Source organism: Mus musculus, chromosome 11, assembly GCF_000001635.26.
Source record: "Mus musculus strain C57BL/6J chromosome 11, GRCm38.p6 C57BL/6J".
In the NCBI taxonomy this organism is placed as follows: Eukaryota; Metazoa; Chordata; class Mammalia; order Rodentia; family Muridae; genus Mus; species Mus musculus.
In genome coordinates, this window is record NC_000077.6 from 102040126 (window position 1) to 102064120 (window position 23995).

At 50.8% G+C, this 23995-nt stretch overlaps 2 protein-coding genes and 1 long non-coding RNA gene across 12 annotated transcripts in view; 1 reads left to right on the forward strand and 2 right to left on the reverse strand.

Annotated features, from left to right (window-relative positions):
* Positions 1–1385: 1385 nt before the first annotated feature.
* On the forward strand, positions 1386–15492 carry Cd300lg (CD300 molecule like family member G). 5 transcript variants are annotated; one of them, NM_001160711.1, is made up of 8 exons: positions 1386–1508; positions 2847–3179; positions 5942–6073; positions 6729–7062; positions 8565–8677; positions 10353–10405; positions 13346–13465; positions 13969–15492. In NM_001160711.1, the coding sequence occupies exons 1-8, from the start codon at positions 1466–1468 to the stop codon at positions 14086–14088; spliced, it is 1248 nt and encodes a 415-aa protein (NP_001154183.1). In that variant the 5' UTR covers positions 1386–1465; the 3' UTR covers positions 14089–15492. The 5 variants fall into 5 exon arrangements, with proteins under 5 accessions (NP_001154183.1, NP_001154184.1, NP_001154185.1 ...); NM_001160712.1 differs by having other exon boundaries at positions 6981–7062; NM_001160713.1 differs by lacking the exon at positions 5942–6073.
* On the reverse strand, positions 9221–13377 carry Gm39393. Its single transcript, XR_880224.3, has 2 exons — positions 11510–13377; positions 9221–9843 (listed from the first exon to the last, which is right to left on the reverse strand). It is a non-coding gene; the product is annotated as a predicted gene, 39393 (long non-coding RNA).
* Positions 15493–16889: 1397 nt separating the features above from the next.
* The window catches only part of Mpp2 (membrane protein, palmitoylated 2 (MAGUK p55 subfamily member 2)), a 31624-nt gene continuing 24518 nt past the window's right edge, over positions 16890–23995 (reverse strand). For 4 of the 6 annotated variants that reach the window (XM_006533684.4, XM_006533685.4, XM_030246119.1 and 1 more), the window contains 8 exons: positions 23063–23290; positions 22126–22257; positions 21930–22035; positions 21776–21844; positions 21371–21532; positions 20642–20844; positions 20296–20424; positions 17133–19368 (listed from right to left, as the gene is read on the reverse strand). In XM_006533684.4, the coding sequence (XP_006533747.1) occupies positions 19192–19368; positions 20296–20424; positions 20642–20844; positions 21371–21532; positions 21776–21844; positions 21930–22035; positions 22126–22257; positions 23063–23290 (1206 nt within the window). In that variant the 3' untranslated portion in view covers positions 17133–19191. Of the gene's footprint in view, positions 19369–20295; positions 20425–20641; positions 20845–21370; positions 21533–21775; positions 21845–21929; positions 22036–22125; positions 22258–23062; positions 23291–23995 lie in introns of all 6 variants that reach the window. The other 2 variants (NM_016695.4, NM_001356324.1) reach the window with 1 other exon arrangement.

The following is a 23995-nucleotide window of genomic DNA, read 5'->3' on the forward strand; positions in this document are numbered from 1 at the left end:
GTATAATATAAATATTTGCTTAGATGTCATACTGACTTTGAAAGCCTGAAAGACAGCTATTTTGGAAAATGGCTCAGAGCTCCCTCTAGCGTGCGTTTGTTCTGTTCCCTTGAAGCAATAAGCAAGTCTGCAAAGGGGAAACAAGCCACTGATTAACTTTTGCAAGTGTCCAGCAAGACAAAGCGCTCGGTTCAGGGGACCCGCCTTTCAAAGCAGCTGACCCAAAGCTCCCGCAGAGCTCAGCTCAGCCCTGCTGAAGCCGCCGCCCTGTGGCCAATGACGGTACTGCATCCCAGACAATGGGATGCTGATCAGAAGGGCTATATAATTGGTCTTTAAATTTTTTACCCTTCACACTTCAGCAGTGTGAAGAGAAGAAGCTTACAGATCTCCCACACCCCAAAATAATGGCTCATATGCATATGAAACAAGTTCACGTGTTTAAAATAAAGAAGGGCCGACAAGATGGCCTTTACAAGCCTGATATTCTCAGCTGGATTCCTGGACTCTATGAAAATGTTGAAGGTGGACTCTATAAAGTTGCTTTCTGAAAATATAATTTTAAATTTTTAATAAACTAAAAATAGAGTGTTGGAGAGGTGGCTCAGCGGTTAAGAACACAGGTTGTTTTTCCAGGACCCTGGTTCTATTCCCAGCACTCGCATGGTGGCTCATAGCCATCTGTAACTTCAGCCTCAGGAGATCCAGTGCCCTCTTCTGGCCTCTGTGAGAACTGCGTACACAGGGTGCACAGACACGCAGGCAAACCATCCATGCACATGAAAAATAAATACAATGAAAATAATAAGCTTAAATTAAGATGCTAAAAATAGGGATATAGTTTAAAATATATTATCAGTGATTTACTAATTAACAAATAAGCTTCCATATTTAGTACTTTAATACTCAGATCCAGGGGCAGGTCAAAAAACTAATAATTTCCCAAATAGTGAAGTATTTGGGGATATCAGCAATGACTGGTTGTTCCAGGGTTTGTGATTCTTATAGTAGCAGTGTCAAGTTATGCACACCTCTGAGAATTATTTATTTATTTATTTATTTATTTTGAGACAGGGTTTCTCCGTATAGCCTGGAACTCACTCTGAAGACCAGGCTGGCCTCGAACTCAGAAATCCACCTGCCTCTGCCTCCTAAGCTCTGGGATTAAAGGCATGTGCAAAAGGAAAAACAATATATCAGAGGTTCCCAAAGGCCATGATGAATTACACAGGCAAATCACAGATTAAGGCTAAGTAGGGGCTGGAGATTGGGTGGGTCTGCAACCTGTGGTAACTGGCACTGGGTAGAAGGGGGAAAAGAGTAAAGGAAAAAGCAGAAGGCCCTCCAAGGCGGAGCTGAGCTCGATGGCCCGCCCCCCACCCCTCCCTTCCTGGCTCCAGCCCGGCAGAAGCTAAAGCTCAGAAGAGCTCCCAATTGCAGGCAACTGCAGTGTCCAGCACCCACCATGAGGCCTCTGGTCCTGCTATGGGGCTGCCTGGTGCTCCCAGGTGAGAGGGGTCAGAGGTGGCTGGGATGGAGGGGCTTACAGATGCAGGCCTGAGCACGCTCTTGTGGTCTGTGGTTATGCCTTCCCTCCACACCATGAGGAGGTGGGGTGGGGTGGGGTGGAATACATCCCTATTTCACAACCCATCTGCAGCCCAGCAGCCCTGAGCTCAGCACTTGCTGCTCTTGCACCTTGAGCCCAGGGTCTTTCTCCCTTGGGTTCCCTGGCTCTGCAGAACCTCTCTGACCACAGGGCAGCAAGCATACATCCACTTACCCTGTTAGCTCAGCTAACTTGGTTGAATACCTACTAAGTTTGCTTTTTCTTTCTTTGCTTTCATTTTTTTCTTGCTTTACTTTTTAATTTTATTATTGTTAGTATGTGTGTGTCTGTGTATGTGTGTGTGTGAGAAAGAGAGTATGTGTGGTATATGCATGTATATAATATATATGTATACACACATACATACATACGCATATACACATATACATACACACACATATACATACATATACATATTTATAAAATGTGCGTTCATTGCAAGAGGGCAAAGGGCTGGACAGTAAGTAACCACACTGTCACCCACAGGGAGCAAAGCTTTCTTTACTTTTGTAATTTTTTTATCCTTTCTTTCTCCTTGGCAATGCTTGGGGGAGGGGTGGAACCCAGGCCCCGGAGCATGCTAAATGAGTGCTTTGCCACTAAGCTATATCCCTAGCCTTCTCTCCATTTTATGCTTCAGACAGACTGGCCTTGAACTTGCTCTGATTCCAAGTAACTGAATCAAGAGCACCCCCCCCCCAGGCTGGGTTCATCAGGACACATCTTATAACTAACATCGCATCTTGTAACTGACAGACATCACATCTTGTAACTGACATCAGTTGCTCAGTTGGCCATGTTTGCTTGGTTTTCCCTTAAAAATATATAACATTAACTCACACTGTTTTTAAGGGTTTTGTTACATGTGTTTATCATGTGTGTGTGTGTGCATATATGAGCACACATTAGTCCATGAATGCTGTAGTACATGTGAGGAAGGTCCGTGTACAACGTTTGGGAATCTATTCTCTCCTTCCTGAGGATCGAACTCAGGTTGTCAGGCTTAGCCGCAAGCTCCTCTACCCCTCGAGCCATCTGGCCAGCCTGACTTGTGTCTCTCAAATAACATGTTTGTTCTAAGGTTCCCCAGAGGAAGGGAGAACCCTGGGGGTCTATGGTTTGCCCAAGATGTTCTAACAAGAACGCCTCCCTTCATCCCCATGAAATGGGAACTTCTGCTCTCGGCCTGGTACTTGGATCCGTGGAAATCCCATCTCCTTTCACGCTGCATTTTCAGGTTATGAAGCCCTGAAGGGTCCAAAGGAGATCAGTGGATTTGAAGGTGACACCGTGTCCCTGCGGTGTACCTACGTGGAGAAGATGAAGGAGCACAGGAAGTATTGGTGCCGGCAGGGTGGCATCCTGGTGTCACGCTGCGGTGACATTGTCTACGCAAATCAGGACCAGGAGGTGACTCGAGGCAGGATGTCCATCCGAGACAGTCCCCAAGAGCTCTCGATGACCGTGATCATGAGGGACCTTACCCTGAAGGATTCAGGGAAGTACTGGTGTGGGATTGACAGACTGGGCCGCGATGAGTCTTTTGAGGTTACACTCATTGTCTTTCCAGGTAATGGACTCCTCCCCCTACCTGGGTTGCGGGGGGGGGGGGGGGGGGGATGTAGAGGAGACTAGGATGGGTGAGAGCATCTGAGCCATGGCTTCAGTGTCCCCATTACAGAAGGGGGCAGTCTTGGTACCAATCTCACCAGGCCTCTCCAGGACGTGGGGAGGGACACTCTGCTGAGCACTGGGGACAACTTAGAGAGGAAGCCGCAGTGTGCCTCTGCACTGGCAAGTCTGCCTGTTAGGAGCTATCCTTGTCATTCTTGGCCTAGACATGTTAGGGGAGACTACCATGGGATGGGGACAAGATGACCATCGCAGGGGACAAAGAAGTACCTGCACGTCCCCTGTGTCACAAATATACCCATAGCCTCCTGAGGTCAGGCCAGCTATGGCTGCACCCCAGGCCCGGCCCACAGTGACCCCTAACCATGCACTGGCCTCACCATGCTGATAGCCTCTGCACACTGCTTCCACGTTTTATATCCTGGGGGAACCCAGGGAAAAGACGAGAGGAGGCCAGAGTACAGGCAGCCCAGTCTCTGGTCTGTGAGGGCTAGGTAGCTCTCTGAATGACCACTTCACAAATGGGACACAGAAATTCCGAGATGCTCAGCTTCTGGCCTAAGGTTGAGACAGGAAGCAGAGTGGGCATGATTCAAACACGGATCGATGCCACCTTTATCTCTGTTCAGAAGATGGGCCCAGGAGCCAGGACCCAGTCACCAGTGGGTCTCTGTCACCAGTGGGTCTCTGTGACAATTCGAACTGGACAGTAACAGCAATATCAAAGCCTCACGAGAGCCCATTAGCTTGGAACGTGTGAGATCCAGGGTTCCATTCCTTTTTTTGTTTGTTTTGTTTTGTTTGTTTGTTTGTTTGTTTGTTTTCTGGTTTTTGAGACAGGGTTTCTCTGTGTAGTCTTGGCTGTCCTGAAACTCACTCTGTAGACCAGGCTGGCCTCAAACTCAGAAATCCTACTGCCTCTGCCTCCCAAGTTAAAGGCATTAAAGGCATGCGCCACCACCCCCGGCCAGGGTTCCATTCCTAATGCTGTAGCAATAAATTAACATTGGTGAGTGGGTTCTGTTATCTGAAAGGCTCTCCAATCAATTCCAGCCCTCACCAGTGCAAAATTGTCTAATTTTGATTTTTCTGTCTTTATTTGATTTGTTTTTGTCTATTTTACCTTTTAGATAGATGGTTTGATTAGTATTTATTTATTTATTTATTTATTTAACTTTGTAGACAGTGTCTCACTATGTAGCCCTGGCTGGGCTAGATCTACAGAGATCTCCCCGTCTCTGACTCCTGAGTGCTGAGACGAAGGTCCTACGCCACCACACACCCAACATAGCGTTCTAGTTCTGAGACTCTTGTGTCCATTCTTGCCCTCAGCTTAGTCATTTCTCTGTGTGTGATACGTGTATTTTCATCCTCCCAAGTTGGAGCTGGCTGGCTTCAAAGGGCAGTTTATAGTAACAATGATGAGGGCTGTGTAGGTGACTGCCTCACAACCCCTGGGGACACTGGTCTGCTAGGGCAAACACGTGAAGGAGCGTTTAGCTGAAGTAGACACGGGTGAAAGGCTAAGTCAGACTCAGGAAGGAATATTTCATTGAAGCAGACACAGGAGAGATGATGCTCTGCTAAAGCAAGCACGTGAAAGGACACGTGATGAAGGATTCTTTGCTAGCTAATGGCACTGGGGTCTGTAATATTTATGGGTTTCTATTTTGGTAGCAACATTCCAGCATGATTTCTACCTGCCAGCCACTTAACAAACAGCTCCCAGATTTCCTGAGAAGTTAACAGTCCAGAGTGAACCAGCCGCTTCCAGGGCCAAGTGAGGCTGGGCACATGTACAATCACTTCCTCTATCCCATGTCTCCTGAGGCCCAAGGCAATGGATAACGACTTAGAAACACACAAAGTAAAAGCTGCTCTTTATTTACAGAAAATTTTGTCAGCTACTTAGGAAAAAAACACAAGTGCCAGGCACAGCCTTAGGACAGAAACTAGAGAGCAAGCCCAGAACGTCCAGGCTGGGTGTGGTCAGGAAGACACTGGTCCTTGAGAAGTTCCAGCCCCGTAGGAGACCCTGCAAAGTCATAGTCTAGTCAAAGTGGCCATTCGCTCCCCTGGAGGCAAGCACGGGATATTGGGGTACACAAAGGAAAAGGTGAATTCTTCCATATTACTGGGGCTTAACTTTTGAGGTGATGATGGAAAATGGGGAGGGGTGGGGCAGAGGCTTTAGGCAGAAATGTAAGAGAATGGATCCACAGGGAGACAACATGGCAAAGGCACAGCAATAGAAAGGGTGACCCTGAACCCAGGGCATCTCTGAGTGGCTCAGTGAGTCCCACTCAGGGAAACCGATAACATTGACAAGGTGACTTGAAGTCTGAGTCTCAAAGGCCTTGAGAGACACACTAAGTAAGTAGGTGGCATTTCAGGCCAGGGCTGCTGGGGGCCACTGACTGCTCCCAAGAAAGAGGTGATAGGATCTGAGGTGTACAGGTGTCCGTGCAAAGAGTGGTGTGAAGGGAGCAGGCTGGGGCAGGGGACACACAGTGTTCCAATGAGAGACTAGTGTGGACAGCAGGTGGGGAAGACCTGGGAACTGCTGGGACCTGCCAGTTATGGCTTCTGATTAGCTGGGAAGAGACAAGGCTGGCACCTCTGCTGAGGGGGTAGGAGGGGGGAACTGCCCACTGTGACAATGTCTGCCTCCCCTGAGAGCAGCCTCTCCCTTTCCTCTAGGAAAAAGGGACAATGCTGTCCCTGCTGGCACCTGCTGTCCTTCTTCCCCCACCCCCTCCTTCCAGCCTCTTACACCTACAAGGAGCCTGCAGCCCAAGGCAAAAGCCTGGCAGACTCAGCTCCCAGAACCGAGTGAGTCAATGCCTTTCCTGCCCCTTCCCCATTCCAGAAAATACACAGAGAGGGCCACCCAGATGATCCCCCAAACCTCAGAAGCCACAATGGCTCAGGGTCGAATAGGAAGGGGTTACCACTGAGCTCGAAGCTCTTCCTCTAGGATCTGGAGTGAGCCAGACCTCAGCCCTGACCTCAGGCCTCATATTTGCCACCTTTTGACAGCTGAAGGAGGTCAGGTCTTGCTGAAGAATAAGAGTCAGAAGGCAGGCGGGCTGGAGAGATGGCTCAGCGGTTAAGAGCACTGACTGCTCTTGTGAAGGTCCTGAGTTCAAATCCCAGCAATCACATGGTGGCTCACAGCCACTCGTAATGAGATCTGCTGCCCTCTTCTGGTGCATCCGAAGACAGCTACAGTGTACTTAGATATAATGAATAAATCTGAGAAAGAGAGAGAGAGAGAGAAAGAGAGAGAGAGAGAGAGAGAGAGAGAGAGAGAGAGAGAGAGAGAGAGAGAGTCAGAAGGCCTGTGCTGAGCAGCCTGGCCTCACCCAGGCCTCTGCTTGCCTCCTGGGGAGCGTTTTAGTTGAGGATGTCCTGAGAGATTGGGAAGGTTCGCGGGCAGGGCTCGAGGGTCAGGGAAAACGCTGAAGCATTGCTTTTGGACTTGTAGCTTCTCCTGGTCTCCACCCGACAGTCGTCACGGCCAAACAGGGCAAGACAGGGGTCAAAGCCCCTGTATTCACCGAGGTGGCCCCAGCCTGGTCTACAGGAACTTCCCAGGTCCCCCCAGGAATCTCTCCATATGCTGGGAGCTCTCCTCACACAGCGACCCCAGCCCGATCTGCAGGAACCTCCCAGGTTCCCCCAGGAATCTCTCCATATGCTGGGAGGTCTCCTCACACAGCGACCTCTCCTCATGCAGGGAGCTCCCGTCCAGTCGTCTGGCTGCCCCTTACCACGCCACAGGACTCCAGGGCTGTAGCCAGCAGTGTCTCCAAGCCCAGGTGAGTCCAGGGCACCCAAGGTCAGCCTTTAACCCTAAGACTCTCTACTCTCCTCCCTCCAGACAGACACGTCCTCTTGTCCTGGCCAGGGCCTGTGGCTCAGGGGGCAGATTTCAGACCTCATTTCCATCCCGGGGACTCTTAAACAGCAGCCCTACTGCCAGGCACGTACAAAGCTATCTGAGGTGAAGGAGCCACCTTGGTCCCAGAACTCACCTTTCTTCCTGCTGAAACCATCCCAGCTCCAGGGTTTCCCTGGATGCTTTGCCCTGAGCCCTGGATCCCACACAGCTGGATCCAAGCCTGCCACAACAGGTTCTGGGGCTCTATCTAACTCCCAGTTCCTGACTTGCAGGTCACTGCTAGCAGGTTTGGACAAGACTGAAAGTGTCCTGTAGGGCTGGGGTCTTTTGTACCCAGGCTACCCCCCCCCCCCCCGCCACCAGGCGTAGCACACATTGATGGGCTTCGAGACACGGGCCCCTGGTGCCTTCTGATCTCCTTGGGAGACTAACTAGGGACCTGACTGAATCCCGAATCAAAGCACTGTGCTACCATCTAACCAGTGCTGGTGACACCCGCTCACGGGCCAGTGAGTCTTCCTATTTCTTGCCAGATGTAGACGTGCGGATCTGTAATTCCAACTACTTGGAAGGCTGGGATAGGAAGATCACAAGTTCAAGGCCAGGCTGAGTAACTTTGTGAGACCTTGTCTAAAAATAAAAAGCAGGGCTGGAAAGGCGGCTCAGCCGGTAGAGCTCTTGTCAAGCAAGCCTGGAGATCTAAGTTCAATCCCCAGAACCCACAGAAGGGGAGAGGGAGAGAACGGACTCCCCAAAGTTGTTCTCTAACCTCGGGGATGTGCACCTGGCATGCTCTCCCACCCCCAGTCATACACGCAATACTGGTACCAATAATTTTTTATTTTAAAAAAGAGGGCTAGAAATAAGGCTTAATGGCAGAGGGCCTGCCCAACACATATGAGATCCTAGGCTCAACTCCAACCCCCCGAGTTTTCCTAGCATAACATGGGATGGTTTCTGCTTAGCAAATTGTATAGTTTAGCAGTGAATGTAGCTAGGTACTGTACTAAGATTCATTTTTAGTGGGAGGAGCACTTAGTTTGAGATAGGTCTCTTTCATAGCTCAGGCTACCCTCCAGCTCCCCTATGTAGCCAAGGATAACCTTGAAACTCCCGATCTGCCTGCCTTCTCTTCCCAAACGCAAGGACTACAACCATGAATCACCTTACCCGGCTCTGTACGAAGCACCTTAAACTTCCCAACACGTTTGGTCCTCACCGCCCTGCTTCACAGGAGATGAAACTGGTGGTCTAGAAGGTTAAATCACCTGTCCCTTAAGTGTCAAGACCAGGGTTTGAACCCAGGAAGCCTGGTTTGGGGGTTGGAATACCCTGGCAGTCTTAGCCTGGTTGAATTAGATTTCAGGCTGACTGATCTGGTAACAAACAGCCAACAGGCTCCTTCTGTCTCTCCTCCAGTGTGTCCATCCCGATGGTCCGCATGATGGCCCCAGTCCTGATACTCTTGTCCCTGCTGTTGGCTGCAGGACTAATTGCCTTTGGCAGCCACATGCTCCGGTGGAGAAAGAAAGGTAAGTGACTGGTGGGGGGGGGGGGGGGGACTCACGAACACCTGTGCTATGTCATCAACCTTGGTAAGACAAGCAGACCTCAGTGGGTCTGTCTGACAACCTTGCTATTCTCTGGGCATAGTAGTGCACACCTTTAATCTCGGCACTAGGGAGGCAGATGTAGGCAGATCTCTGAGTTTGAGGTCAGCTTGGTCTACAGAGCAAGTTCCAGGATAACCAGGGCTACACAGAGAAACCTTATCTTGAAAAACCAAACCAACCAAACAAGCAAGCAAACAAACTAACTAAAAAAAAAAAAAAAAAAAAAAAACCTAGCTGTGAGATAGGCAGCACTGGGAAGAACAATTAAAATGGGGAGTGGGAGTTTTCTGAAGTGAAAGTTAGAAGAGCCATGATGGAAGCAAACGCCTTCCTAGCACTTGGGAGATGGAGGCAGGAGGGTCAGGAGTGGATACATAGTGAGTTTAATGCTGGCCTGGGATATCTGAGACTATAAACAAACAAACAAATAAAAAAGCAAACAGAACAAAAGAACTAGCAAAGTTAATTTTAACAAAACAGTTTATTTAATTCAATATACCTGTCATGTCAATTCAACATGGAACCAATATTTAGACATTAAAGAGGGCTGGAGAGATGGCTTAGAGGTTAAGAGCACTGACTGCTCTTCTCAAGGTCCTGAGTTCAAGTCCCAGCAACCACATGGTGGCTCACAACCATCTGTAATAAGGTATACATGTAAGGTAGAACGCTGTAGACGTGGTGATGGTGGTGATGGTGGTGGTGGTGGTGATGATGATGATATGGTGATGATGATGAACATTAATGAAACCTGGGCATTGCAGTTGTAAGCCTGTGGTCTCAGCTACCCAGCCTGAGGAAGGAGGATCAGTTGAGTCAGGAATCAGAGCAAGCAGCCTGAGCAATACAGCCAGACCCCATCTCAAAACCTCAACAAAACTTGAGGATCGTGCCCTACATTCTTTTTCTCATGTTGAGCCTTTGGAAGCGTACATATAATATTTCAAGTGACCACAGTCCAGTGCTGGATGACAGTGTGGCCTCTGTGCTGGGTGGCACAGGCCAAGCAGATCGCGTGGGTTGGTTGTTTCTTTGGTCTTCTAAAAAGATACATCGCGGTGAGACCAAAACTGCCCGCCTCGTGGCTGGGAAGTAAAAAGAAGACAGAATCCCACAGCCCCCTCAAAGACACGCCCCAATAGCCCAAAGACACGTCCTCAATTGAGCAAAGACACGCCCCAATAGTCCAAAGACACGCCCCCAATTGAGCAAAGACACGCCCCAATAGCCCAAAGACACGCCCCAATAGTCCAAGACCTCCCCTAGATGCTGCCTCTTAAAAGTTTTACCACTTCTCAACAGTGCCAAGTTGAGGACCAAGCATCTAATGGGACAGTTAAGATCCAAGCTGTCCATGTCCCCTGTGTGTGTTCAAGTTCAAGAGGTGAACGCAGTTTCCTGGATCATGTTCTAGCTCACACAGATCCCAAAGGCCAGCTCCTTCCTACAGGGCTGAGCTTGATAGGGCTTCCTGCCTTAGGGCCTGCCAGCTCTCACTGGGAAGCCCTCATACATCAGTGACACGAACCTGTGCCTTCTGGGAATGGCTTAAGTCCTTCCTGGCCTCAAGGTTCTTTTTCTGGGTCTCTTGCAGCTTGGCTGGCCACAGAGACACAGAAGAACGAGAAGGTCTACCTTGAAACCTCGGTAAGGACCCAGGGAGTCAAAGTCTGAGTTAAACCCATCTGGAACTGAGGTCAGACTTCGGGGCCCATCTCTGTGCCCACACAGAAGTAGAGCTTGCTCCCAGCCTTAAAGGAATCTGTGGGAGTCTCAGGAGTATATTGTTAGGGTGTGAGCTACACTCAGTATCCTTAGCCATCATCAGCCCTGATTCCCACCTGGTGTCAGGCAGCGTCACAAAGAACTACGTGGGCATCTTTCCACCAGGTGGTAACCTCTTCCCAGCCCATTTAGAAATCGGGGACATCAGCACTGGAGCAAGAAGAGACCTGTGGATCCCGGGTCTGGCGTTGATATCAACTCTGAGCCCATTGCACCTGACTGCAGTTGTTGGAGATTTGATCTCCCAGCCTCTACTTCCAATCCAACCTTTCAGGTCTGGGGCTAGGGACCCCACACCACACCAGAGTGCAACACTCCCTCAAACATGACTCCAGTGTACGTTTACAAAAGAAACTAAGGCCCAGAGAGTACGTAGGTCTGACCCACACTCACACAGCAGCATTCAGATTTCTCAATTCTTCTTAAAGATACGTTTTATGTGTGGGAGCGTTTTGCCTGCATGTGTGTCTTCACACCACATTTGTGCCCAGTGCCTATGGAGGCCAGAAAAGTGTGTGGGGTCCCCTGGAACCGGAGTCACCAACAGTTGTATGCCATCACACAGGTGCTGGCAACAGTTGTATGCCATCACGCAGGTGCTGGGAACCAAACCCAGGGCTCCTGCAAGAACAGCTGGTACTCTTAACCATTGAGCCATCTCTCCAGCCCCAGATTTCTTGATCCTTATAGCTCAGAATATTGTTTCTGATCCTCCAGTGGTCCTGAGAATATGCTGGCTTAGCTGATCAAGGACCCAGTTATCAGTGCCCCACCCCCACCCCCGGAGCGTGGGGGAATAGGGGAGACAGTACAGAGATCCCTGTGCCCATCTTCCTGGGGAACCAAGCTTCCCAAAACTATCCTTCGCTGACCTCCAAAGGAAGAAAGGAATTTCCCAGGTTCTTGAAACAAAAATCCCACCTTGCTTTGCCTGACGCCCTACCCCAGATCCTCTCAGCTACTTACCGGGGGCAGACATTCCCACTCTTACTTCCACAAACATGGAGTCCGGAAAGTGGGGTGGCTATCATCTTCTTTCCTGGCGCCAGTAAGGACAAAAGGCTCCCAGCCAAACCCCCAAGGGGAGGGCCTGGTGGGAACAGGCTCTTCCTTGATTTAGGAAGCAGCTGGGTTTGGTTTTTTTTTTTTGTTGTTTTTTTGTTTTTTTTTTTGTCTCAGGAAGTGGGACAAGGTCAACAGTGGCTAAGGGGAGTGAGGGAAAAGTCATGGGGCCTGCTACCAGAGGCCACCTTTAGAGCTCAGTCCTCTGGCTGTATGTTGGGAAAGAGGCTCATCAGGAAAGGGCTGGGGTTCAGGAAGGGCTGCTTCCAACCTGGGGTACCTGGGCTCCCCCTGCAGAGGTAGGTAGGGACAAGAAAGAGCCCAGGGCAGTGAGCAGAGGGTCACTGAGTAACAGCTCCATTCCGAGGAAGGCTAGAAATGGATTCCAAATTGGTCAGAGGCCACAGCCACCAGAACATAGCCAGCTGAGGATGTGTGCTTTGTTTGCTCTATCTCCCATTTGGCTCTCTGGAGTCTTTGGCAGAGGCTGGGGAAAGAATAGGGGGTGGGGACTGGGGATTTTCTTCGCAAACATTCGCATCAAAGAAGGAAGAGGAGGACACTTGTCCTGTGAGAGAGCCAAAGGCACTAGGCATGCATAGTGGCCCGCACCTGACATCCAGCACTCGGGAGACTGAGGAGGGAGGCCTGCCACTCAAGGCAAGCCTGGGGTGCTCATGACAGAGACAGAGGCAGTGGAGGGTGGTACATGCTTGATTCCTTGTCCTTTCTATCAGAGCTGGCAGTATTACTTCCTCCATTTTATAGACACAGCAGCAGAGACACAAAGATAGAATTCTAAGCCCACAAGCAACCCAGCCTGAGAAAGTCAGAACTAGACCACTCTCCAGGGTCTGTGAGGCTGGCTGCCATAGCCCACATTGAAGTGCGAGGGCTGGAACACTCAGGTCGTATGTGCTGCCCAAAGCCGATCTCCCCAGACTCCAGAAAAAGAACCAGCCTTTATCCCTAAGTACGGGGTAGCCACAGACCAACTGCCTCCTGTGCTGTTTGTATTTGGGGAATCTTTGAGGCCCGTGAAAAAGAGCAGACAGCCCGGTGTTCTCTCTGGTTGCAAGCAAAAGAAATAACGTGAGTAAAACAAACCATCCCAGGAGCTCCTGTTCACTGGACGGGGAGATGCTGCCTAGAGACTAGAGACTGGATGTAGCTCACTCGGGTAGCGTGCTTGCCAAGTGTGCTTGTACAAAGCCAGTCAGCGTAAACTGGGTGTGTTGGTGCCCAATCTGTAACACCAACACTCAGCAAAGTAGGGACGTGAGACTCGGAAGTAAGTTCAAAGCCATCTTCAGCTACGTGAGTTCTGAAAGCCACACTAGGATTCCAGAGACCCAGTCTCGGAAGACAAAGCCAGGTATGGTGACGTGTGCCTTTAATCCCAATATCCAAGAAGTTCGTGGATCTGTGTGAATTCAAGGCCAGCCTAGTCTATCTAGCCAGTTCCAAGTCAGTTGGGGTTATGTACTGAGGCTTTGCCTTTAAAAATAATGTTATCTGGAAAATATGACCCTGAGGGGGGGAGAAAAAAAACACGTATTCTCATTTTATGGCTGAGAAAATGGAGCGCCTGAGAGTTTGCAGCTTGCCAGGGGAACACCCGCATGCAGGATGTTGTGTGACCACAGAACCGTGACCTTTCTCTTGGATGTTCCAGACTTGACTCTAGACCATTTATCCTGCCAAGAATGGCCTGTTCTGAGTTCTGACCAAATCTTTCAGCTGCCAGGGAACGGCTGGACCACTGAAGACTCGACGATAGACCTTGCAGTGACTCCTGAATGTCTCAGAAACCTCAACCCTTCTGCTGTGCCCTCTCCTGAGACACAGAACCTCAGTCAGGTGTGTGCAGAAGGGCTCTGGAAGCCACGCCATCTGATACCTTTGAGATAGTGAGGACAAGTCGGGGAGGGCTCTTTCTTCACCCTCCTCTTCCCCAGAAGCTAACGTCCCACCCACATCAGGCCACCTAGCCTATCAAAGCCATACTCCTACGCCATTTTGCCAACCTCCAAATTTCACGTTTTCCCTTTCCATGTTCAGAAAACCCTTTAATTAGCTTACTAGGTGTCAGTTTAAACAGCTCTCAGCTGAGTCAGGCATTGTGACCCATGTTTGTAATCCCAATGTTTGGGAGTCTGTGGTCCAAGGGAGGAGCTGGGGGGGGGGGGGGGGTGGGAAGCCAGGCTACCTGGTGAGACCTTGTCTCAAAAAAGCTTACACCATATACAAATGAGATGGGGCTAGGGAGGCTCTGCAGCGCCCCCTGCTGATGACACTAGAAAAGCTTGCTAGACCTCCTCACCACCAGGCTCCACTTTTCAACCTCGATGTCATCTCTCCAGTCTACAGAGGAGGAAGAGGCAGCTCGTTCCCTGGACGACGACAAGGAGGACGTGATGGCACCCCCTCCCTTGCAGATGTCTGCGGAGGAACTGGCCTTCTCTGAGTTCATCTCTGTGTAATTGCAGAATGCCCCGTGGTCGGCCAGGGATTGTGAAGCTGAACAGCTGAGTTCTCATGAATTCTTGGGTTCTACTCACAGTCCACGGCTCTGTCCACCTTCCTTCCGGCTCTCTTTCATGCCCCAGATGGAGAAGTGTCTTGGTCCCTGAAGCCCGGATGGTACTTAACAAGTCCAGCCAGAGGCTGGAACCTCCCGCATATTCTAATCCCTGGGAAGAGTTAATGGGTGTGTGGGCCTTCATCGGGGCCTGGCCAGGCTCCATGGATAAAGGCTGAGTTTGTGTGCGTTCCAGGAAATTCCCTGGGCATGGATGCCCAGCAACAGTCCCACCTCCCATCCTCGGAAGATCCCACCTTCACCTCCCTCTAATTCTTCTGCATCAATTGCTATGGAGGAGACAACATATGTGTGTCTATGAAACACCTGCATCCTGGCCTCTTAGAAAATAATTAAAACAAAATTCTGCAGACCCATCAAGACTCACCAAACCATCTCTAGGGCAGGGCCTGGGACTCCACAGTTCTGACAAGTGACCCTGCCATTCCTACCCTTGGGTCTGATGAATCCTCAGCCCATTTTAGCTAGAATCTTCCTTCCTTCCTTCCTTCCTTCCTTCCTTCCTTCCTTCCTTTCCTTCCTTTCCTTCCTTTCCTTCCTTTCCTTACTTTCCTTCCTTTCTTCGTTCCTTCCTTCCTTCCCTGTGGGGTTTCCTATATGCTTCCTAGACCTAGATCATGACAGTACGGTCCCAGTAGGCACTTCCTGATGCCTCTCTGGTCAGGCACACTATGGTGACAGCCAGCCCAAGGCAGCCAGGGATCAGCTGTCTCTCCATCCTCCTTCCCCAAGGCCCTGTGTCCCTTGCTTTGGTAGGACACTGGAGGAAGTCTCGATATCATTCCTGTCCAGAGTGGTTACTCCTCCATGGGGTCTGGAGGCTGAGGGAGAGGAGGAGGAGGAGGATACCAGAGTGGGAAGGGGGGCGGGGAAACAGAAGACACTAGACTCTAGTTACTAGAGGAGAATACTAAATCCAGTACTGTTGAGTGAGGGAAAGATGGACTGGCTCAACTATTTTTTTTCCTTTTTCTATTTTGTTTTGAAAAGTAAGATGTTGGGAAGGGAGGTGTTCAGAATATAAAACAGAAATGTAGGGAGAATACAAAAGAAGTGCTGTTTCTAGGATCATATATAACCTCACCAAACCTTGTTGACGGCTCTGCCTGAGCTTGCAGGACCCCCCTCCTTTCCCCTCCCCTTCCAGTATTTGCAGATGCTCCGTTTACAGAGGGGTCCTCTCACCATGCACAGCCCACTACGCATCACACGCTGTCTCGTCATAAGCATCCCTCCGTGTTCTACGAACTTTGTACAATAAACTTTCTCAGCTGTGTAGTATTTCAGCATATGGGTGTGCCTCCGTTTACCAAACCAGTTCTCTCCGCCACTAGCTGCTTTAAATTAGCAGGGTGAGGGACTGGAGAGATGGCTCAGGGGTTAAGAGTGCTGAGTGATCTTCCAAAAGTCCTGAGTTCAATTCCCAGCAACCACATGGTGGCTCACAACCATCTCTACTGGGATCCAATGCCTCTTCTGGTGTGTCTGAAGACAGCGACATGTGCTCATATACATAAAATTTTAAAAATTAAAAAAGAGTAACAGGTAAAAGAGAATCCCCTGAATTGTAAAATGGCACAATTGCTATGTGTCACATTTTAAAATTATATTTTAAAAAGCTAATTTAAAACAAAGAAACAAACAAATAAAAACTAGTAACGAGAAAAGTCAGGTGTGTTGGCACATGCCTTTAATCCTAAAATGTAGAAGCAGGTGGATCTCTGTGAGTTCGAGGCCAGCCTGGTCTACAGAGTGAGCTCCAGGACAGCTGGGACTGTGTAAAGATTCTATCTCAAAAAAAAAAAAAAAAAAAAAAAAAAAAAAGAAAGAAAGAAAGAAAGAAAGAGAAAAAAGAAAAAAAGGGGGGGTAATAACTTATTTCAGATTATCTGTCTTTTATTTAGGAAAATACCTTGATACTGATTGGATGCTAAAAAGAAGTTCCATCCATCCCAAACATGGTGGGAGGGGGTGGGGATTAACCATGGCCAGCAAACCTGGTCACACATTCGCATCACTTAGGGAGCTTCTAAAACAAGGAGTGGCAGAGAGACCTGCTGCTTGCTGCCCACGAATCCCGAGCTCAGAGGAAGACTACATTTCCCAGCCTTCCATTCAGTATCCTGGGGCCGAGACTAGGTTTTGCTGTCCAGGTAGCCTTAGAGAATCCACAGTGCTAATGGTGGGGTGGGGTGTCACCATTCCCTCCTGAAGAACTCCAGGTGTGGAGGAGCGTGGATCCCCTGGACCCCATACACTCTTGGGCGGCGGTTTCTGTTCTGGGGATCAAAAGACTAACAATTTGGTGTCTTCTCCTGCTTTGGGGTGAGCACCTAGATCCCATGAGCAGTAGCACTGAGAGACTGTGGCGCTTGTACAGAGTCTTGGGAGGTAGGGGTGTCTGCAGAAGGCCACACAAGCCCCAGGTGGAGTCGTGTGAATTGACCATGAAGTCCCTGAGTCCACACCCCCCACGCCCCCCTCCCCCGTGCTCATCAGCCCTCGGGCATACGAACTTAGAAGGATCCTCGTGTGCAGATAAGAGGAGGAAGTCGCCACAGTAGACACACTGATGCATGTCAGTCCATCTTCCATTCTGGAATAATTTATGCTGTATTCTCAAACCCTAGCCTTCTCCCAAAACCATCTCCTCACCCCCAACCAATGACAAACAGAGCCAGAAACACTTGCTGTCACGTTTAATCAAAGGAAAAGAAGAAAACTTAAAAACTAGATGGCTGGGGGTGGGGAGTGGGGGAGACAGAGGGACAGCAACGGGCTGGGATTGAGTGTGGACCATGGCAGGGGCGGCAGGGTCCTCCTCCTCCTCCTCCTCCTGAGGTCCCCAAATACAAGAGGCCACGGTGGGAGGGAGAGAGAGACGACAGAGTCACAGAGTGAGCTAGCTTGGTGGGCACGAACATGTTCTAACACGTGCAAGGTGAGCTGAGGAGGCTCACAGCCTCTGTTCCCCCCTGGCCAGTGCATGGACGGGTTGTAGAGCCAGGCTCAGTGGGAGAGAGAGGTAGGAGGCTGTTCAGAGAGGAGGGGCCCTTGTACATTACTAGAGAGGAGGATGTGGGGGTTGATACCACACTGGATAAATACCTCCAGTATAAATCCAGGGAGGAACTAGTACCAACTCTCCAGCATGGCGCCCACCAGATCTCTATCAGAGGCCGTGGTCTTTTGGTTGGGGAACTCTGTCGGTTAATCAAGGGGGGTCGGGGGCTGTCACAGATGCTTTTCTGAGCCTGCGCTCATCCTCCAGGGGAGGAAGGAACTGGCAAGGAGGGCAGTCCCCTTTGGCTAAGTAAGGGTCAGGGGTCACAGCAAGATATTGAAGGAAAGGACATTGATTGACTAAAGGATAAACCACAGGTAGGTGCTAGCAGAGCTATGCAAATGAGCAGCGGGCGGGGGGTCCCACCTTTAGTCTCGTCTGCACATCCGATGCCAATGCAAATGAGATTCCTAATATAATAAATATATTTCTAGCATTTGTAATAAATATTCTGTCTATTCTCCCTCCCTCCCCTTCTCTAGGATATGGGCACACAGTGGTTCAGGGACAAGCTTGGGCTGACAGTGCAGCAAAGATTGACGCTTGGGAGAACTGGGAGGCACAGGATGGAGGTGCCAAGGGGGGTCTCCTGTGAGGACATGGGGCCCCTCAAGAATGAGGAATGAAATGTCTCCAGATGTCATGGATGGGGTTCTTAGAAGGATTATCCTATCTTACAAAAATCACCCTCCCCAAGGGCTAAAGGCTGGTACTGAGGACAAGGGAAGATGGGAGAGTAGAGGAAGATTCAGGCTCTGGAGTCTGGAATGGGGGGTTGTAAGAAATGGTGGAGTTGAGGGGAACCCATAAGGGAACCTCAAAGAGCCACCTCCAAGAGAAGGCAATCCTCTGACCCCCCTCAAACTCAACCAAATGTGTGCATGTGCGACACACACACACACACACACACACCAAGGCCAGAAACACAGACCAGCACCACAGCAGGCAGTGCCACAGACTGCCCAGCCTGCAGTGCCAATGGTACCCCCTGGAGCTGTGTGGCAAGTGCCACTAAAGCTAATCTGTTTCCAAGCCCCCACTCACAGTCTCCCCGCCCCTCATAAGCCCTAATGCCAGCGGTTCACCCAGATCCATCCAGAGAAAAGCCTGAAGTGAATAAAACCTGCTGCGGGCTGTGGAGCCTGGGGGTACTTTGGGTCCCAACAATAGAGGGTTCAGCTCTCTAGGCCCTATCGTCAACCTGGGCTGAGTCCTACTGCTACCCACCAGCCGCAAGTCTGAGGAGCAGGGCTTACAAGAGAGACACATTGAGAAAGTCTGTGGAGAGACTTTGGCAGTGAGAAGCTTGGAGTGAGGGAGGGAACAGACTATGTTTGCTCCTCACGGAGCTGAGACCTGCATCGCCAGCTGCAGCAACTGGCTCATGACGGGGTGACCCCAGCCTCTAACATGGCCCAGGCTGGCACTATTACCTGGGTCTGCCTAGCTACCAGTGGTCTGAGTACCTGGCCATATGAGAACAGCCCAAGGCTGTTCCTAGGACTATGGTAAGGGGTGGGAGGGGCCAGGGAACAGGTTGGTTGTGGCCAGTCCAGAGGAGGAAAAGGCTGGCAGTGTCACGAACCTCCTGACCACAAGGTCCCAAGCAGCTCTGCTCTTCCCTGGACTGGGAATTACAGGAGTGATCTGAGACACTCCTAGACACAGCATGATCCTTAGAAAAGGGTGTCTGGTGGCCGGTAGACACGGGGAGTGGGCAGCACCTGGGTACAGAGGTACCCCATGAACACCTACCTCCCTGGCAGTGCACACCCCTATACTGAAGCCAGCCCTTGCTGGGAACTGCAGTCCAGGGAAAACCAGAGATGGGGACGAAGACCATTAGCAGGATGGGGGAGCATCGCAGGTGGAGTGGAAGTTGGATTCCCAACCAGGCAGTAACAAGGTCCAGAGCAAGCCTCAGTACACCCAGCTCACAGGCACCCACTGGGGCTCCGTGCGAAGTTTCTCCATGGCAGTCTGGAGCTCACGGAAGGTCCTCTCCAGGTTGCTGTTGACCAGGCTGAGGTCGAAGTAATGCCCATAGCCCCTCTGGATGCGGCTGCTCTCCTCCACTGTCCGCCTCAGATCTGCCTCCTGTCCCCGCACAAGGAGCTTCGGTCAGTGTCTCCAACTCAGTTCCACCATTAGAGGGGTCTACAATCTGCCTACCTCACCCCATCGTTCAGCCACAGTGACACAGATCGTTCCCCTGTTAACCCCTTGCTCCTGCATCCAGCCCAGATGGATGGAAGTAAGGGAGGGAGGGGAGGAGGGAGGATAGAAGGAAGGAAGGAAATATGGTGTAAATGACAAGGTGGGGCACTAACCATTAAGCCACCCACGGGCTCTTCACCACAGCCCCATAAGGAAGGATCAATTGTCTCCCCCTAATAACACAAAGCTCAGATACTAAGAGGTCACAGTGAGTGATTATTTCGACAGGGATCTGCCTGCTTCCAGACAACGATCCCTTCAGTCTGACCAAGGCCCTTACTGTAGCTATGAGGTAGCATCAGGACCTACCAGGTACTAAGACAATCCCATGCACAAACAAGTTAACTCCCAGCCCAGATGTAAGGAAGCTCTCTGGGAAGGGACTGGACAACTAGCTGTGTCCCCGAGGCCCTAGCTGCATTGGTCAGGGCCATGGTTCCCAAGGCCAGGACCAGGTCATCAGAAGATGCAAGCCCAACCTAGAAGCTGTCCTAACAGGCATGGGGCAGAGTTTGACAAGCCCTGTTCCTGGGGGAATGCTGTGTCAAGGTCCAAGTTTCCTCCAGAAACTTTCCGCGACCATCTCTGTCCCCCAGACCCTCCACTGGCCCTCTAGGACTCACTCTGTCTGTAGAGTACACCACATAGTAGGCCTGAAGTCAGGTCTGTGTCCTTGGCTCCACCTAAAACTTTGGGCACTGCATTCTCCTTTTCACTTGTACAAATCACTGCCCGAAATCCTACCTCTTGAGCTCCTCCACCCCAAGCCGCCAGCAACCCCCTTCCCAGCAGTTCCGAGGCCCTCACCGTCAACTGCTTAGTGGACACGCCACTCTCCAGCGCAGCCCGGTTCATGGCCCGTAGAGTCTCATAATCAGGAGCCTCTATGAACACCACGTAAGGGACAAACTCAGCTGTCCTCAGGACCTTCACCGCCTGCAGGAAAAGAAGGTGGGCGCACATCTTTATGTGTGCTGGGAACAGGAAGGATGTGTGGGTGATGGGCGCCTGCCTGGAGTTCTGGGACCTGTATCCTGAGAATGGGAAGTGGCTGGTAGAAGGCAGCCATCCGACCTACTGAAGGGGATCTAGGTGCGCTGGGGAGTGTGGGATGAGGGCTCTGACAGACAGGAACCAGACGAGCTATAAGTACCTGCGGGTTGACATCCAGCACGCACACCTTGCCAGAGGCAACAACGCCCCGGATGGAGTCGATCCGTGTGCCATACAGGTTGCCCTCATACTCGCCATGTTCTAGGTAGCGCCCGGCTCGGATGTCAGCCTCCATCTCCCCACGGGACACAAAGCTGTAGCCCTGCCCCTCCCGTTCTGAGTCCTTGGGCCTCCGTGATGTGTCTGGAGAGGGAAGGCAGGGCTAACTGATGAGTCAAGCCACCCCACCTAAAACATCCACACGTGGGTTCCTTGGGGGTTGCGTGATCTCGGCCCTATAGGCATAGCTTCCAGGAATCACCTCCCATCCCCATCTCCTGCGGTCCAATTACTTGGAAGCCCTAACTGCTGGAAGGCCACATACAGTTCGACCCTGTTTCACCAGATCCGAGGTAGACACTCACTTAAAACAACAACAAAACAAACAAACGAACGAACAAACAAACAAACAACTTTTTAGAAGTAAAACCCTGAGAGAAGAAATCCTGATATAAAGCCATCCCCTTCACTGGATCCTGGGTCTGCAGTTCCCCCCATCCACCCACAGAGGGCGCACACTACACACCCAAAGGAACCACCTGACCTGGTGTGTCCCCAAGATGCTCTCTCAGTGCTGCTCAGAACCCCTCCACGACCATTCCCTCCTTCCCCCTCACCCCACCCCGGACTCATCCACCCTCGCACCTCCCGCTCCACGGCCCTCACTCACAGGGCACCGTGGTGCCGTAGCGGTCTGGATCCCACAAAATGAGCTTGTTTTTCAGGCTGCGCCGGCCCACACCCTGCGCGCCAATCAGTACCAGGGTTTTCCTGCGGAATGGGGGCATGCGGGCCACCTCCTCATAAATGAGCAGCTCATGGCGGTCAAACTCTGGGGACAGAGAGATGGAGCCGCTCACCAGGCTGCCCCTTCGGGGAGGGGAGGGTCTCTCTCAGAATGCGTCAAGGGTTAAAAAAAAAAAAAAAAGCAGCCAGGAAAAAAAAAAAAAAAAACGGGAACTGGGCAGGGCTCGGATCGAGGCTGGCAGTATCAGAGGCAGGGAAAACTCACTGGTCACTTGTGAGGAAGAGAGATATGACATATTAGGCAACTGGAACAAGAATTAATACCCACCTGCATTCTTGGTGGTCAAATACATCATTCGCTTCTTTTTCTTTCCTGAAAGGCTGCCGCATAGGGTCCCTGGCCACAAGGAAATAAGTAAGCAAACAAGCTGGGCCATGCCAGGTCTTAAACCGGGGCCAGAGGAGAAGGAGGGGACTCCTACCTGAGGTCGGGGTCAGTTCCAGGTCCCGCTTGACAAATGCTTTCCGTTTCTCCTCCAACAGCTGGCTGGGGATGAGGCCGGCACTGCCGCCTTCTACGTGGCATGCCTGAAACGGCACACGCCAAAGACCTGCCTGGGTAAGAGGACCCTTCCCTGCACCGTACTTAGAGATGTTTCAGGAGTGCCCCAGGCTCACCTGCCACCAGTTGGCATCATCTTGGTTTACAATCTGGAGCAAGTCCCCCGCGTTGAAGCGCAGGCCTGCCTCCTTGCAGGGGCTGAGACTGTCCCGGGCAGGGTCATAGTCGAAGTGGCATTTAACAAATACCTGAGCCCAGGGATTTGGAAAGAGTCAAACAGAGAGCTGGGCCACTCCCTCCTGGCCACTCCCCCTCCCTGGAGGAGTGAGACCTCCAGGGTGGCCTACCCTGCCTTGCTGGTACTCCTCCTTGGCGATTGGAACTAAGAGATTCAGATGGAGGGGTCACTTAATCCTGTATTCTTCCTTCCACCCTCCAGGAGGACAGAGCTCTGAGTTCAAGAGCCAAGGAGGAGGTGAACAGAGCCCTAGTCCACCAATGAGGAAGCTGCTACCAGGGCAGGTGAGAAACCACACCTTACACAGATCTGAGGAGTGAGCTCTTGCATACATACAAGGTGCAAAGACTACAATGATCTGCATCCCTTTGCACACTCAGGACACTCAAGACAATCTCTTGCACACTCAGGTAGAACCTCCTAGTCACAGACGCTCACGTGTCCCTTGCACACATGCGTGAATGCCTACATGTAAGACAGGTTAATGTGTGGTTATGTATCACACTTAGAGGCTGTAAGAGTGCCGAGTAAGACTACTGTCTTCAAATGGGGCTCCTGGTGGTCCTCCCATTGCTGTCCCCACCCTCATCTCCACTCAAAAAGTCCTCTACTCTTGTCTCAATTCTTATAGACACATAATGAGTGGTGCCTGCCTGGAGGTCCTGCTGTCTCTTTTTCCCTTAGGTGAATAGCAAGAGGCCTAAGACTTCAGTTAAGAGGCTCAGTCATCCCTGGAGCTGGGCGGGGCGGTTCCTGGAGCTGGGCAGGACCGTCCCTTGGGCCTCGAGCTGGGCGGGGTTCAGGCAGAGGCCCACCTGTCGGGGCAGGTGGGGTTCCTGGTAGCTGGGCAAGATCTTGAGGATGACACTGCCACTGGCACTGCGCAGGAGCTCCTGCAGTGCCCGGGGATCGCTGCCCACTGGCTGTCCATTCACTTCCTTGATGATGTCACCGACATGCAGCAGACCTTGCTGAGCCACCATGCCCCCATGCAGAATGCGGGCAATCACCAGCTCACCACCCTCCACTCGGAATGTCACACCCTGAAGGATCAAAGGAGTGCCGAGTAAGACTACTGTCTTTAAATGGGGCTCCTGGTGGTCCTCCCATTGCTGTCCCCACCCTCATCTCCACTCAAAAAGTCCTACTCTTGTCTCAATTCTTATAGACACAGCCTGGAGAGCATCCTGAGGGAGAATGAGTGTGTATGTAGTATGTGTGTGATGTGTGTGTGCGTGTGTGTGTGTGTGTGTGTGTGTAGTGTGTACTACTTATGATGTGTGTGTGTGTATGGTATGTGTATATTGTGTGTCTCCATATGTATAGTGTGTATTTGTATGTATGGTGTGTGTGTGCATATGTGTAGTGTGTGTTTATGGTGTGTGTATGATATGTATGTATGGTATATGTATAGTGTGTTATGTATGGAGTATATGTGTGTATACTGTGTGTGTGTACAGTGTGCGTGTATGGTGTGTATTTTTTGTGGTGTGTATAGTATGTGTATATATTTGTGTGTGTGGTGTGTATTTATGGTGTGTGCATGTGTGTATAGTATGTGTGTATATCCATATGTATAGTGTGTGTGTATAGTGTGTGTATGTATGGTATGTGTATATATTTATATGTATATGGTGTGTGTGTGTGTGTGTGTGTGTGTGTGTGTGTAGTGTGCATTTATGGTGTGTGTATGGTATGTGTAGAGTGTGTGTCCATATTTATAGTGTGTATGTGTGTATGTATGGTGT

Bases quoted from the DNA above. Each gene is read 5' to 3' on its own strand.
- Cd300lg (NM_001160711.1), top strand. From the start codon at position 1,466: ATGAGGCCTCTGGTCCTGCTATGGGGCTGCCTGGTGCTCCCAG. The intron at 3,180-5,941 runs GTAATGGACTCC...CCTTTCCTCTAG, and splicing joins TACACTCATTGTCTTTCCAG to GAAAAAGGGACAATGCTGTC. The intron at 10,406-13,345 runs GTAAGGACCCAG...CAAATCTTTCAG, and splicing joins AGGTCTACCTTGAAACCTCG to CTGCCAGGGAACGGCTGGAC.